General features: G+C 41.3%; 2 protein-coding genes across 2 annotated transcripts; both read right to left on the reverse strand.

Annotated features, from left to right (window-relative positions):
- Positions 1-2,587: 2,587 nt before the first annotated feature.
- Positions 2,588-6,229, reverse strand: LOC108397597 (olfactory receptor 2T2-like). The gene is made up of 2 exons (XM_036994759.2): positions 6,198-6,229; positions 2,588-3,527 (listed from the first exon to the last, which is right to left on the reverse strand). The coding sequence occupies exons 1-2, from the start codon at positions 6,227-6,229 to the stop codon at positions 2,588-2,590; spliced, it is 972 nt and encodes a 323-aa protein (XP_036850654.2).
- Positions 6,230-13,417: 7,188 nt separating this feature from the next.
- LOC108397596 (olfactory receptor 2T27-like) lies at positions 13,418-14,360 on the reverse strand. Its single transcript, XM_073221640.1, is given in 3 exon segments — positions 13,418-13,671; positions 13,674-14,219; positions 14,222-14,360. Coding segments are annotated over 3 exon segments (939 nt in total).
- Positions 14,361-15,742: the final 1,382 nt, after the last annotated feature.

The raw sequence follows: 15,742 nt of genomic DNA on the forward strand, positions 1-15,742 counted from the left end.
TAAAGAATAAATGAAACTGAGATGTAGAAGCAAGAGTTTAGTTGGTTTCCTGTCCATACCCCTCCCCTGTAGACAGGACCCCCAAGGGTCTGCCTTGCCTCTGGCTCTTGTTAGAATGGCCAAGTATTACCCCACAGAAGATGAACGTGGAGTTTTATAAGCATGTTACTCCACAGAGAATTTTTTCTCTAGGTCACTAGCAGGATTAACAGACTGGCAGCTGCACTTTGCACCACATGCATCTCTCTTTTCTATCAATTAACAGTAAGAATTGGCATAAAAACACAAGACTGCAGGTCAGAAGACAAAGCTCTGAAGCTGCCATCTGCCTCTTGCAGAGGGGATCGTTTGCGTTCAGCCCCAGCTTCTCCATCTCCCCTCGGGCTGATTCCTTCTCCAACTACTTGGTAGGACTTTGTAAAGATTAGGATCAAAATCAGAGAATGCAGTTGAAGATGCTTTGAAAAATAGGGACAGTTTTCCCTTCATTCTTTTCCCCATAATCTAAAACAGTACCTGACATCTTCGACATCTTCAGAGTGGACACTTTTACATTTTGAATAATTGTAAATTGTTATAACTTAAAATTTTCATTACCAACTTATGTATTTTTAATAAACAGGAATATCTAGTAACCAAAAATTACCTTATATAAGAATTTGTTATGGTGACTGGGGAAAAATCCCTGATCCTTCCCTGTAAGGTAAGACTAGTCTTGTGGGTGAGGGGAGAAGACACCACAATATATATGATGTGATTTTAAAAAAATAATTGATTGCTTTAAAGTATAGCACACAACAGAACAGTGCGTGCATGAGAAGTGGTGAGATTGGCAGATCGCCGTGAAGTGAACATACCCTCACCCCACTGAGATAGGGAATAGATGCTTGACCACATCCCGCAGGCCCCCCTTCCCTGCCCTGATCACTAATTCCTGTGAGACCTCTAGGAACTTATCAGAATGCACCTCCTGTACCTGCTGCTTCTCAGATACATTTGAAATATTTAAAATTGTCTGTGTAAAATGTCCTTGTTAAATGGGCAAAAGATTCATCTTGGGGATGTAAGAACAAAAGCCCTGTTAATATTGGTAATAACAGCCCAGGTCTAGGCAGGACTCTGAGGAAATGGGAAAGAAGACAAGTACTCAGAGCAGAGCAGAAATGGGAATTGCAAAATGAAGGATTTTACAGAGGGAAAGATGAGGAGAGGCGCTAACAAGGCAAGAGAAGAAGAGAGGAGGAAGTAGCAGTGCGGAGATGCAGAGAATGGAACTGAATTGAAGCAACATCGATGGGGCTTCACAATTTAATCCTGGGTAGTTGCTCCACTTGAAGAGATTTATCCATCCAAGCCATTTTACAAGCTCTTTTCTGTTTTCTTGTTTGATTTTAGGGTAAGATCAAATTACTAGGAGTTTTCCAAGGCAAAATGTTTTAGCCTTGTGATTAGCATATTGATGAGAGTATGTCTTGCTTACATCAGTGTCAGTGGAGGAAACATTTTTTCCCTGTGTTGACACCAGAATGACATAGGCTGAGTAACCTTTCCTAGACATTGTAAACTAGCAAACCTCTCCCAAACATGCACAGCAGCCTTCTACTGATACAGAAAATAAATACTGGGTAAATGCAAACTTCTTTTTGGCTTGTCACATTTTAGAACCTCAGGTGCAGGAGGAAGTCACAATTGGGTAAATGGGTGGAGAAGGCTCAATCAGTGTGGTCCTTATTTATTTTATATTCTATCAGCACTCTACATCTATCAAAACACCACAATTAACTACAAACTAATTAGAAGAAGAAATATTTGTCTACCAGTATACCAGAAGGAGAGGCTGAGAATAGAATTGATCAATGGAGCTGGGTTAACTAATAAAATATTTTGATTTCTTCATTCTATGTTTATCTATACCACAGTAATAAGGCATGAATGGAAGTTTTTGAAGGATTGTAGTAATGTTACTTTCTTAAGACAGAAGTCTAACATTAACCAATTAATCAGTATATGTTTCCTGATTTCCCGGCATACATTAGACTAGCTATGTGATAAAGGCATTATAAGTACCTATAGTCTAATTTCAGTGGTTAGAGAACACAAACATTCACAAAAGGTGACTAAGAAAATAGAACCCCAAATACAATTGAGTTGTCCTAATAAATGTTTCCTCAATGCTGCTTCACTTTTACCATTAGAAGATATTTAATTGGTACTGATGCCTGGCATTGAATCATTAAGGACACGGTGACTGCTCCCTGTGGATCTCGTTCCAAAGTCGGTCAGCAATAGACACAGAAGACACATGAACACGTGTAACACAGAAAAGCATTTATTCAGGACTCTTCATAGGGATACTTGGCCTGCCTGGGATGATGAATAGTACTGTTTGCAGAGGATGGTCTCTCGAAGAGAATGGTCTCTGAAAGATGTTTTTCAGTGAATCCAGACAGGTTGTCTAATGCTGAGATGACCTGTTGGTAATTAACAATCATTAAAATGATGGTGAATGTTTTTCAGAACTAAGGACATATTTTCTGGAATAACTGTGCCTTTGGCCAGAACATAAGAGATGTTTGCACCAGCCCATCTAGTGTTTACTGGACGCATCCCCTGCTCTGATTCTCTGAGAGGAGGTGCATCTCCCCAGCACTTTCCTTAGAGCTGCAGCCACCTCTTTATTCCTCAAACTGTAGATGAGTGGGTTGAGCATGGGGGTGAGGATGGTGTAGAAGGCCGACACAACCTTGTCTTTCTCTGGTGTGTGGTAGGAATGGGGAAGCACATTTGTGTAGAAGGCTGCCCCATAAAAAATGCTCACCACCATAATATGGGAAGAGCAGGTAGCAAAGGCTTTGCGCCGGCCCTCAGCAGAGCTCATCCGATGGACAGTGAACAGGATGCGCGTGTAGGAGACAGAGATGACGGATACAGGGATGAGCAGCATGAGCACGCAGCAGGCATACATCAGGGTCTCATAGAGCGATGTGTCCACACAGGACAGCTTCAGCACAGCTGGGATCTCACAGAAGAAGTGATTGATCTCTCGGGATCCGCAGTAAGGGAAACTCATCGTGAAGGGGGTGAGCAGGAATCCATCCAGGGAGCCGCCAATCCAGGAGACCACCACCATGAGCAGGCAAATCCTGCGGGTCATGAGGAGAGGGTACCTGAGGGGGTTGCACACAGCCACATACCGGTCATAGGCCATGAGGCCCAGAAGGAGAAATTCGCCTCCTATCAGGGTCAGGTAAAGGAAGATCTGAAGGGCACAGCCCAGGAAGGAGATGACCTTTTCCTCGGAGAGAAGGTCTCGCAGCATCTTGGGGACGGTGATGCAGATATAGACCATGTCCATGGTGGAGAGCTGGCTGAGCAAGAAGTACATGGGTGTGTGCAGGCGAGCGTCCACGTGGATGAGCAGGATCATGAGGGCGTTGGTAATTATGGCCACGAGAAAGACCGAGAAGACCACGGCAAAGACAAGCCCAGGGGACGCAGGACGGGTGATGAGGCCCAGGAGGGTAAAGTCAGTGGAGTTCCAGGGAGTGGCCCCCATGCCCGCCTCACCTGGTCACTCCTAGGGCTCCACAGGCAAAATGTTTGGGGATTAATTCATAATCCAATATTTCAGGAGGACCCACCTAAATTGGCATGTCAGAAGCAGTGAGGGACAAAGAAAGAATCATTTTGAATCCTGGTTTCAATATTAATGGTCTCTGTGACTTTGGACAGATAAATTAATGTGTAAACTAACTCAGTTTCGTTACCTATGAAAGGCTATTTATGGGTCTATAGCTCTGTAGGCTGCATGAGAAACATAAATGTTGCTCATACAGCACGACTTTCAGAGTTTATTTTTATGCTTAACCACCTTCTATACCTTTTCATGATCCTATCAATTTAGACCGAATACTTCCTGAGGTTAATAGCAGCACCTTCCTCTCCATATTGCCCCCAAGTTACTGTTCATGGGCTGCTTATCTTTAAATTGGCTCTCTGCCATTAAGATGATTGCATTGCACATGAAGACACACATTTGCGATCTCATAAACTGATAGAAAATAAGCACAGCACCAATAAATCCAGGTAAATGGCTTTTGTTGTTAAACAGCTTTGTGCATAGTGAGAACATCAAGGATCAACAAAGCAATGCTAATTCAAATTGAGGGTCAGGGTGCAGTGGGCTGGGGACCAGAGGTGCTGCCAAAGCTGAGGTTTCAGGTACAGGTCACCTCAAGGATGAGTTGGGGTGATAGATCTCTAATGCGGATTTCCACAGTCAGACAGACTTACTCCTGAGCAGGGCTTTGGGTTCATTACTGTGATGGTCCTTCTGGTCGACATCACGGAGGGGGCTGAAATTTTATGACTTAATACTGGCTTCTATTATTATGTAGCAACCCAGGCTTCTCTTAAATTATTGTTCAACCAAAATGTTAACAGTTTCCTAAACTGTTTCCCAAGAGTGGCATTCTGAACCTATAAAAATATTATTGTATCCAAGGATCTATTGCTAGTTGGTTTCTTTTCCCATTCCTTACCATTTATTTTTCTCCTGTTACCTTACTCTTCATATTTATAAGTAAAGATGACCCCAGATGAGAAAGAAATTCCTGAATGTTTAGGGGAAAAGATATAATAGTACTAAAACCCCCTTGAACTAAATGGGATCACTTCTCAAAGTTTCCAGTTTTCATTCTTGAGGCATATAAACATGCATTTTTTGGATATGTTCAGGAATGTTGAGGCATGAGTGGCCTATTTATTATTATGGTTAGTATTATTGATTATACTGTAATGTATACCTCTTCCCATTTAAGAGACAGAATTACTGAAGAAATATTTCTATAAAATTTATCAGCCACCAATACTGTCAATACAACTTGGATGTTTAGGTTCTCTGGCGGTCAAATATATAGTCTCCAAAGCATCAAGCAGGAAAAAAGCACCCTTTATTGAGTAGCAAAAATCATCAGGGCAGTGGAGAGCCTTTTTGTTTTTTGAGTGTTCATCAAAAATGGATTAAGAGTAATACTCAAGATAAATAAGTAAAATTCCAGAGGTGAAAAATAAAATGAAATTTTGTATTAACTGGAATTTATCACACCTTATCACTTGGAGAGGAGAAAAGCAAAGGCCTGGATACCTAATAAACCCTACCTGGATATCAAATATCAATTCTCAACAAATCTGGTGAAAGTCAGCCACTTCTGCCTGCTTTAGTGTGTTAAATTTTCTTGTGACAGTCACAGCTCTGATTCATATACAGAGGCTGAATATAAGATATTACAGTTAAAATTGTGTATACAGGTCTCTGCAATATCTATCTGTATATTCAAATACCCACGTAGGTCAGCATTAATTTTATCTTGACTGACAGTCTTTTTCTTTGTTACCTACACACATGGTGAATCTTATACATCATTTTAGGATAGTGTTGAATCAGTTTCTAATCAACCCTTTAAAAATACAGAGAGGAACTGAAATAGCAAAAAACATGACCAAACAATCTGAACACTGAATTAAGAAAATAACAAGTTGCTTTTGAATCAAAATATAGTCCAGGGAATTTCACTGCATATAAACACTCAGACTGGACCCTACAAGACATTCAAAAGAGCAAATCACTCTCATTGTCTCAAATCTCTTTAAGGAATAAAAACTTTTCTAACTCCTGGGTCCCATCTTGGAGTAGATCCTGGCACAATAGAATACAAAAGCTGAAGGAAAGAGGAAAGATCTGATTTAAATGAGCTTCTTTATTTTTACAGCAATGATATACTTGGTGCATTAAAAATAAAGCAAAACAAAAAATGAATTGGACCCTGGTTTGTGTGTGGGATGGGATATGAGAGCATAGGGAATAGACCCTGCTAAAGGAGTAGCACACTAAGGGCATCAGCACCAAGGAGCATATTTTACTTTTGTCAATGAATCAAATATATAAAAATATGTGACCCATGGCCAAAGTGCACAACTGCTATTGTACTGTGAGATATTGGATACGATAGGCAAGCAATGACAATCCGTATCTACTACATCAGGAACACAATGATATTTTACGATTTGCTTCTGTTTACATCAGTCCCCAGTCTCTAATTTTAACACTGGAAGTAAATTGCGATTTGTCTTACTCACGCTACGAGATCCCAGCCTCCATCCCCACCAGGTGCCCCCCTCCCCCATCACCGTCACCCCCGCGGCTCAAGGCTTTCAGGTTTTCTGCCATTTCCTTCCCAACTAGAGTTTTTTTTTTTTTTTAAGAAGAAGAACAGAAGAAGAGTATTTTGTCTGCATGACTTCAGACGACGTTCTTTCTGCTGTTTAAGACAGAGCATATCCTGCGCCCAGGCAGGCTGGAAACGTGTCCCCCCGCAGGGGGACACGGGTGTGGGGGAAGGTGCAGCAGGTCGGGGGCACCATGAGCAGGCTCTGGGGCTCTGCCCTGGGAAGATGTGGGTGAGATTCATAAAGGTGTTGGCGCTGTCTGTGCTCTGCCATGTGGAGAGGAGGAAGAGATAAGGGGAGCGCCGACGGGCGCTGTGCAGGGTGCCAACTGTGCTCTTCAGGGCAACATGCCTTCTGTTGCTCTGGGAGAATTCATGAAAGTCAAGCAGTTTGTGACCCTCACAACATCTTTTAAGAGGAGAACACCAAAGGAGATGAGGCAATATTCTAACAGGAAGAAAGTTTTCCAAGGAGGAGAGTTCCTGAAACACCCCTTCTGGAACCCTGTATGTATATATTTCACATTTTCTGAACGTTATGGTACTTTGACATCTTTGAAGGCCTTGTTAACTACAGAGAGGCTGCTCCTCCCTGGGCTGGCCAGGCCCCTGGGGCAGCAGAGGTCCCACCTGGACGCATGTCTGTGATAAGCAGACTGACTAGGCCAGAGCCAGGCCTCCTCTGCCTCGTGAGCAGCGCTGGAGACACGATTCATCATTCACGATTAATGATTAATTAATCATCTGCTTTCATCATCCGAAAACTTGTTACCAGGCAACAGATGTCACACTGAAGCCCAACAAAATTGTTTAAGCCAAGTCAGTGTCAACCTCTTCCCCGTGTTCTGACTTGTTTTCCCAGAGGAAATTCCAGTGAAGGCTGTGGGCTCCTGCTTTCCCTGCACTCTGCCTCTGACCACCCAGTGATTCTCCCACTCGGCCCTGCCGTCTGTGTTGTACCTGGTCTCTAGGACCTGGGAGTGTAATGAACGTTTTCCTGAGCCTCTCCTCTGTGTCCTCTTTGAGCTGCTCCTGACTGACTCTCAGCATATCTTCATCTCTCCAACATGCAAAACAACCTTCAACCACCCCCAACTGCACACCAGGAGGGCAATCCTTTTCTTAAAAATATTCAGAGGGAAACCCATGGTTTCCTTTAGTAATATACACCTTGTCATTTACCCATTTTTGTCTGAACACTCCTCATAATAAATACTAAGCAGTCTTTTCCAACCAATCGGCTCTTACAAACCATTTTCCTCTTTAGTAAATAAAGTCATGCTTTTCTAAACTATTACGTGATTCCATTAGTGCCTCATATTTTAAGTTAAAGTACCCCCTTTTCAATAATGTGGCTGCTATAAAGAGTGAATGCACACATTTATCCCTCTCGATCTTGAATAGACTTTCTAATGGTCACAGAGTGATGCCTAAAGAAAACATCCAAGTGTTTGGGGATATTTTATCTAGTTTCCACAAAAATCTAAGATCCTACCTCAGAGCAGCTGACTCCAAGCCTTCGTAAAGCAACCATGAAATGGCAGACTTCTTAAATACTTGGATATGGAGGTGGGACTAGGCCAAAAGAAAACTTTTCATTAACAATGGGTCTCAGCATCCCACAGGAGGAATCCCCAGGTTAGTCAGTCATTAACCTGAGTTTACTGAGTCTGCCATGTGCATGGGAGACTGGTCAGCCAGAATCCATCCCTCTTACCAGGGGGTGCATTCTTTTCCCAAGTGAAAGGCTGTAATCACTTCTTGATATTTCATCATAGATCTACTTATCTAATCCTGGTATATCTCCAGTGTAATAAAATATGCTCTAGGGGTGAGACTGACTCACTCTAGGATTTTTAAATATAATTTTTAGAGTATAGCTAATATACAATCTTAAATTGGTTTTAAGCATACAATACAGTGATTCCATAGTTATATGTATTATTAAATGCTCACCCCAACTCATATAGTTACTATCTATCAACATAGAAGGATATTACAGAACTACTGACTATATTCTTTATGCTGCAATTTCATCCCCAAGATTCACCCTAAATTTAAAACAAAACTTAAAGTTTCTAAATGGAGCTATGCCAAACTAAAAATTCACCTCTTCCATGTCTTTGGACTATTTTGCTTGGAGAAAATTATATTAAAATATGCATTTGACATATTTTACCTGCTTTTCATAATTATTCATCTAGTAAGTTGTGGAGAAGGAATTCAAATTCAGTATGAAATACAGGGGACATGACAAGGAGAGATGAGAAAGGGGGAAGGAGACAGGTGGAGGAGGGGAGAGGAAGGAGAAAGAAATGATGGTGAAGTGATAAGGAAGCCCTACATTTTCTCAAAGTTATTTAACTTAAGTATATTAAGAGGTATAAACATGAGGTAAACCAAACTTTCTAAAAACTTAAATTCATTCTATTTCTCTATACTTGTTTTATAAATAAAAATGGAGGCGGTCTTGTAGGGGAAGATGAACAACCTGGGTAATGATAATGACAGTGATGATAATGATAATAAATACCATGATAGGATACTTCTCATGCACTACATCTGGTGATAGGCACATTGATTAAATTATTGCTACCACAGTTTCACTAGACACAGAATCCTCTATCCAGCAGATAAAATAATATGCATTTCCAGCCACTTAGAATGCTATTCAGTAACTAATTCTTCTTGAGGAATACTTTATATGAATCTTAAATAAATATAAAAGTTCTTCAATTAGGCATATGATTGATTTGCCCAGAATCTTCTGTCCAGTTCAATGTGGCTCACTCACTGCACATCCGCCAATGGGTCCCAGCCAGATGCTGACCCTCGCAGCCCTTGATGGGTCTATAGCCCCTGGGCCAACCATAGCTAGCAGGGAGTTGATGTGGCTGTCAGCAGCCACCTCGGTTTACTGTATTCCACAATGCTTCTATTAATTTTGGCATCTGTGCAGGGAAAATGGTTGAACAGCTGGTATAACAACTCATTGTCAAGTTTGCTAAAGAAAATAGCACAACTTATGGAATATCATAATTTTTCATCTAGTGTTGAGTTTAGTTATCTTGTAAAAATACCACAGAGTCCAAACTATTTATATACGATAGATATGTTGTGACTGCAAACTTCCTTTATTCATGTCTCCTGCTCATCTTTCTCTTTTAACTCTCCTTCAGCTCTTTCAGCTTTTCCAGTAATATTCCTCATACCGAGATAGAAACAGACATGGCACCTACATTCCGAAAGAGCAGCTCTACGGCTGGATGTTTGCATTCCCAGGCCTTGGTTTGGTTTCAAATAATTCTGCCCACCCACAGCCTTCCAGAGTGCTAACACTTTGTACCATGAGAAGGCATAAGTTAATATGTATTTTTAGAACATTCTTTCTAGATTTCTAAAGATTTTAGCTCTCCGTGAGTGTCCCTGAAAGACGGAGACACATATCAATAGTTCCATAACTGGAGACTCAAATATGGAAGAATAAATCATGAATACACTTTGAGACCTGGGGGAAGGAACATTTCACAGCAGGTAGAATATTGGATCTAAACAGTGACTTGGAAATCATACAATTCAACCACATCCTTTGAGGAATGATTACATTGAAAGGCTCAGAGGAAATGCTAAAGATCCTTGAACCCGGAATAAGGATACCTGGGCAACAGGTGCAGCTGTTCCCCTTTCCGTGTGTCCTTGGGCAGAGAATTCCAGTCTCAGTGCTGGTTCTCCATTTGTTAAATAAAAAGGTTTGGCATGATTATCTCTGAGATAACTTTGAGCTTTAATGTTCTGTGTTGCAGAATTTAGATGGTGTTTTCTTATTTTCCATTTTAACCCTTAGTGCTTTATTAGGTTGCTTCACTGAATGCAATTCTATCACTATAACCAGGTGGGCTTAGCATCTGTCTATTTGCTATGAAATAACTAAGGGAAGAAAATCATGTTTGGAGCATTTCTCTTGAGATTATTGAAAGTGCTCTAGGATATTTCTAAACAAAGACTAGAGAATCCTTAGAAGTCGAGCTTCTAAGGCAAACTTCAAAGGAGCTTGTAAAGCAGATGGCAGAACCTAACCAGAGCACATGTGAAGAATCAGGAGTCTAAGGTGGAGAAAGCACAAACACAGGTTGAGAATTAGGGAATCAAATTTTCTATACTTATCTGGCTCATTATGGAAGAGTAGATGCTGAATACTGGGAGAATTCCATCTAGATTACACTAAAATTATTTACATCAGAACCAGAGTCCTCGTGAGCACACTATAATGGGAGCAGATAGAAATTTGCCTCATGTTTTCATCATGCAAACTTTTTTCTGACTACACCTGTGTGACCAAGACAAAAACATGTGTCACATAAGTTTCCATTACAAGTCTCTCCACACCTGCCACATCTCCTTTCCTCAGGTCATTGCAGATGCGCTTTGGAAGCCCATTTTAAAAGATCCTGTGATTTCCCCATCCCTGGATACTCTGCTAAGCTAGACTAATTAAAACCCCACCACCACTGGGAGCCGTATCCTTGGAGACGGCAGCAGGTGCTGGAGCCCAGTTGAAATACCAGGACACGTGGGAATGGGAACAGTGCAAGAGCAACGGGCAGATGGAGAAAAGAGAAAAGGGGTCAGGAGGCAGGGGTCATTAGTAACAGCAGAGGGAGGGATGCAGATTAGAAGGAGGAGGGGCAGGAGAAGCAGGAGGGGAAAAAGGTGTAAGCTGGGGGAAAGGAAGACCCCACTAACAGTAAACATACTATAGACTTCCTAGCACGCAGCTGGTGGGGAGAGAATGGGGTAATGCTAAAAAAGAACTGTGTTAAAGAATGTGTGATATTTATTTTACTGATACAATTTCTATTATTTTAGTGCCACCTATATGTCCAAACTAAGCTGGAGAGAAATGCATGAGAAATACACCTGGAAGCATGTGGCTGCCTTTCATTCACTGGATCAGGAAAGGAGATAGGTGGACATCTGTATGAAGTGACCTTATGGCAAACAGTCACTCATGACACTCTAGAAGCCAATGACTCTTTTTTATCACAAGTGTGTGTGACATTAGTCAGACTAACAGCAGTCCTTGAAACATGTCTGTATGTTCTATTAACGGCCTTATGTTGGAGTTTGAAGGCGCTGAGTGCCTCTGTACCCTCCTCTCTGCAAGAATGAACTCTGGCTGAAGTGCAGTGTTAAGCAATGAGATCACTCCTGGAGCAGAAGTGGGTGCGGGAGGCCGGTTTCCAGGCACCTTCTCTATGGTGACAGGTCACTTATAGTAATACATCATGGCATGTAGTACCTTCCAGAGCCAAAGATGCTTTGCACCAGGAATCTCATCTTCTCTTAAAAGTATCCCTCTGAGGTAAAAAGTAGGTTAGAATATACTATTTTAATATACTGAGAAGCAGGAGTTCAAGAAATTAATTTGTTCCATATGACATAGAAAATTTAACTATAATTAGATCTTAGCAAGGGTTATAATGGCAAAGTGTCTCTGCAATGAAGATTTAAGTTTTCTAATCTCGCTCTTCTTTGCCTATCCAGCATCCACTAATAAGGCATATTCACTATTCTTAAATCAGAAAATGACCAACTTCTAGCCCTGGTCTAGGTCATTTTCTCCATGATTCAGGTGTTAGAAAATAAAGTTTAAGGAAGTGAAGGGTTGGGCTGAGGAATCCTCGGAGATCAGGACACAGTGGTGGAGTCTAAAAGTTGACTCCAATTTCTGGGTCTAATAGGTGTAAATGAGGGAGGATAGGACATATGCTTATATTTAGGAATAAGAAACAATGTTATCTTTTACCCATCTGTCCTCTTTGGAAATGCAAGACAGAAAAATAAGGTGCCTTTGAAAGCTCCACAATAAAGTTTTCTCCCTTTGTTTTCCATGGTGTAGAAGCATTGGATTTTCTGAAACACATATGAACTCCCAGCTGACTTGTCTGTAAACATTTAAATCACCCCATACTTATAAATTTTAAAACCAAACTTTTATAAAATTACATCTTGTTCTTTGTAATGCACAACATCCCTTTTTTAGATAATGAAATGTGTGGTAAGTAAACTCCACAATAGGAAAGTAAGATGCAAAGTCTGAGGACTTAAAATTGGAGTTTAGTCAAGTGGGGAAAAGCATGGGGAAGAGAAGAGATAAAAACAACTTTCTCTACTTCAGAAGAGTACTGGCTAATAAACAATTATAAAAAAGATTAAATAAATTAAGCTAAATGAAGATATAAAAATAGAAAAAATTAGTAATGTATATTAATTTCCTAAAAAAGAAAAAACCCTTTAACCTCAAAAGAATCACATTCCTTTTACATGAAAATTTTATAAAATGAAAAATAAATTAGGCCACCAGACAATTTAAGTACAGTGAAAAACATGTGATTTCAAATTGCCCTGTTTGTTTCTATTAAACGATATCATTCAGAAGCTGGAACAATGAAGGATAGAGCAGGTAGGACTCATTTATCTTTATCAAAACTACATTAAAAAGTTGAATAACCCATTGTTCTAGATAACATCTTGCAAAATTTTGGGGGGCAAAAATTAAGTGGCTGGCCTTCTCCAAAATTTTATGTGTGCTATTATGTCCACAAATCATGTGGATGGATTTCAGCTGAGAAGATTAATTACACAGAGTCAAACCAATTTTTATTCCAACAAGAGATGATACCAATACTGGCTTGACTGAATTAAACGTAGACGACCAAAAGCATCATTTGTAGGAAAATTCATGAGACATTGAAATACATTTGAGATACAATCAAAACAACATTTGGCAAGTTAATTTCTTTGAAGTGGTAAATGTGTAAACTGTCTAAAGACAAACATTGGTGAGCAGCTGGAGAAGTAGCTGAGATGAGCATTTCCTCTGCCCTGACAGACCACAGCAGGAAACGGAACTGCGTGATTTCCAGGGGATGCACGTTTTGTGGAGAGCAGATGGGTGCCTGCTAAGGCCCCAGCCTGACTCCTACTCCATCCCAAATCCTCCCTGATCTGACTCTCACACCTTTCAAAAAATGGCCATATCCTCAAAATTCTATAGTCAACTTTCTAAATCCCAATAGTTGCTGGCATGTGGGTGATTTGTCAAGTTCATAGGCAAAGAATATTTAAATCCACATGTGATGATAAAGTCTTACATCCATTCTTCAAACTTAGCAGCAAATGCAGTTTTTTTAGAAGGTGGTTATCCTTCCTGAGGGTAAGCACCTCCCCAGCGCCTTCTGTAGGGCTCCTGTGACATCCTTGTTCCTGAAGCCATAGATTAGTGGGCTGAGAAGGGCAGTGAGGATAGTGTAGACGGCAGACACAGCCTTGTCCTGTTTGGGGGTGTGGTAAGAGTGAGGCAGCACGTGGGTGTACATGGCGGCTCCGTAGAACAGGCTGCCAGCTACCATGTGTGAGGAGCAAGTGGCCACTGCCTTTCCCCTCCGTCTGCCTCACTCATCCTGTGGACCATGATGAGAATCCCTGTGTAAGAGGCTGAGATGATGGAGAAAGGGATGAGGAGCATGGTGATGCAGCAGTCACACATGGCCGCCTCATAATCCGAGGTGACCATGCAGGAGAGTTTCAGGAGGGCGGGGACCTCACAGAAGAAGTGGTTGATTTCCCGAGAGGCACGGAAAGGGAACTGCATGGCGACTGGTGTGAGCAAGAAGCCGTCTACAGACCCTCCCAGCCAGGCTGCCAGCACAATGAGTAAGCAGACATTGCAGCTCATGAGGGCAGGACAGCGGAGGGTGTGGCAGGCGGCCACGTAGCTGTCATAGGCCATGAGGCCCAGCAGGAAGCACTCGGCGCCTGCCCAGGTCAAGTAGAGGAAGTGCTGGGCAGTGCAGGCTGCGCAGGAGCTTGCCTGCTGGCCCACCATCCAGTCCACCAGCACCTCGGGCTTGATGGTGGAGAGGTCCAGGAGGTCCAGAAGAGCGAGCTGGTGGAGCAGGAAGCACATGGGTGTGTGTGGGGGGGGTTCCCAGGGATGACGGTGATCATGGTGGTGCTGCTGGCTATGGAAATGGCAAAGCCCAGGAGGATGAGGACAAAAAGGAGCCAGGGAAAATGGCCGTTCTCAGGAAGGACAAAGTCATCCTACACAGAATAGCTGCCCTGCTCCATGGCTCTGCAGGTTACATGAAAGAGAGGTGGATATGGTGGGTGAAGTTGGACCCAAAAGATAAATATTTGATTTGCTTCAAGTATTGTCATACAGCCATGGACAAAGCGAGACATATTAATCATACCTCATTGTGTAATTTCCCCCTTTTTCTAATACTTCCTGGGGTTGATTCCAGCTAATGGGCTGCTTTGAGGAATTAGTCTTTGTCCTTTGGGTCCTAAGTAAGTCCCACCCCCAGGGATGAAGTTGGGAACTTGAAGTGCCTGGGACAGCCTGAGCGGCTACGTCACCCCACGCCATCACCCATTCAAGGCTGATATGTTTGATTTGCTGACTATTACTTCTGAACTTAAAGGTCATGATGAAACCACTTTGTGTCTTTGGGCTCAAAAACATTTATTTGTTTTTTTGTTTTGTTCACATGCAATCTTACATTAAGGAGAAAATAGATAAAGGAGAGAACATCGAACTTGTCATACTGGATAGGGATGGACTGGTGGGTAATAAAAGGATGGCATTCCCGACTTCTATACTTTTTCCCCTCCACTAGACTCCAGTTCTCACAATTGGAAATCAGTTTGAAGATTTCTCCTGAGCATGTATTTTGCATATAAAAAGATTACAACTTTGACTAATTTTACCTAATTTACACTATTCTTCCCACATTTGTACACTGTAAAATGTGAGTGCTTAGCATATATTCATTAGGTATTGTGTATTTGAAAATCATTCCCTGTTGGATTAAGAAACATGAACACTCTGAGCTTTGAGAGGCAACCTAAGAAATCTTAGAAAGAAGATAATAAGAGAAAAATTTGGGGTCAGATAATGTTTATTTTCCTTCTTTTAGCAGAAAACTGATAATACACAACTGACCAACGTAATTAGTGAGATGGTACCAATAACTAATGAATAACTTTTTTAATAGAAAAATGAATGGAAAAGAAACTGATTTAAATGATGCTGGAGGACATTACCTCCCAAAAGAGAGGATTCCTACATAAACCTGAATTTTTTTTTACTAGATTTGTGCCTCTACAGCTATTTCAGATAATATTTCACCACGCTTATGAACTGGTAGGTTATTTGACACATGGTTTCCATTGGCATCGGGTCTCTTTTGTTAACCAGCAGTGATGTGGACTGTTGGGGACCTGGGACATGGCTGTTCTAAACAGAGATGTGCTATAAGCAAAAATTACATTGATGATTCAAAGACAGTGTGAAAAAAGATATGCAGCATATATCATTAACATGTATAGAGGATATATATTGAAATGATATTCTGGATATGTCTGTCTAAATAACATAGGTTAAAATTAGTTTTATCTATTTCTTTTCACATTTTTAATTTTGCTTCTGGAAATTTTTAAATGACCTC

The sequence above is a fragment of the Manis javanica genome, chromosome 14 (assembly GCF_040802235.1).
Source record: "Manis javanica isolate MJ-LG chromosome 14, MJ_LKY, whole genome shotgun sequence".
NCBI classification, from domain to species: Eukaryota; Metazoa; Chordata; class Mammalia; order Pholidota; family Manidae; genus Manis; species Manis javanica.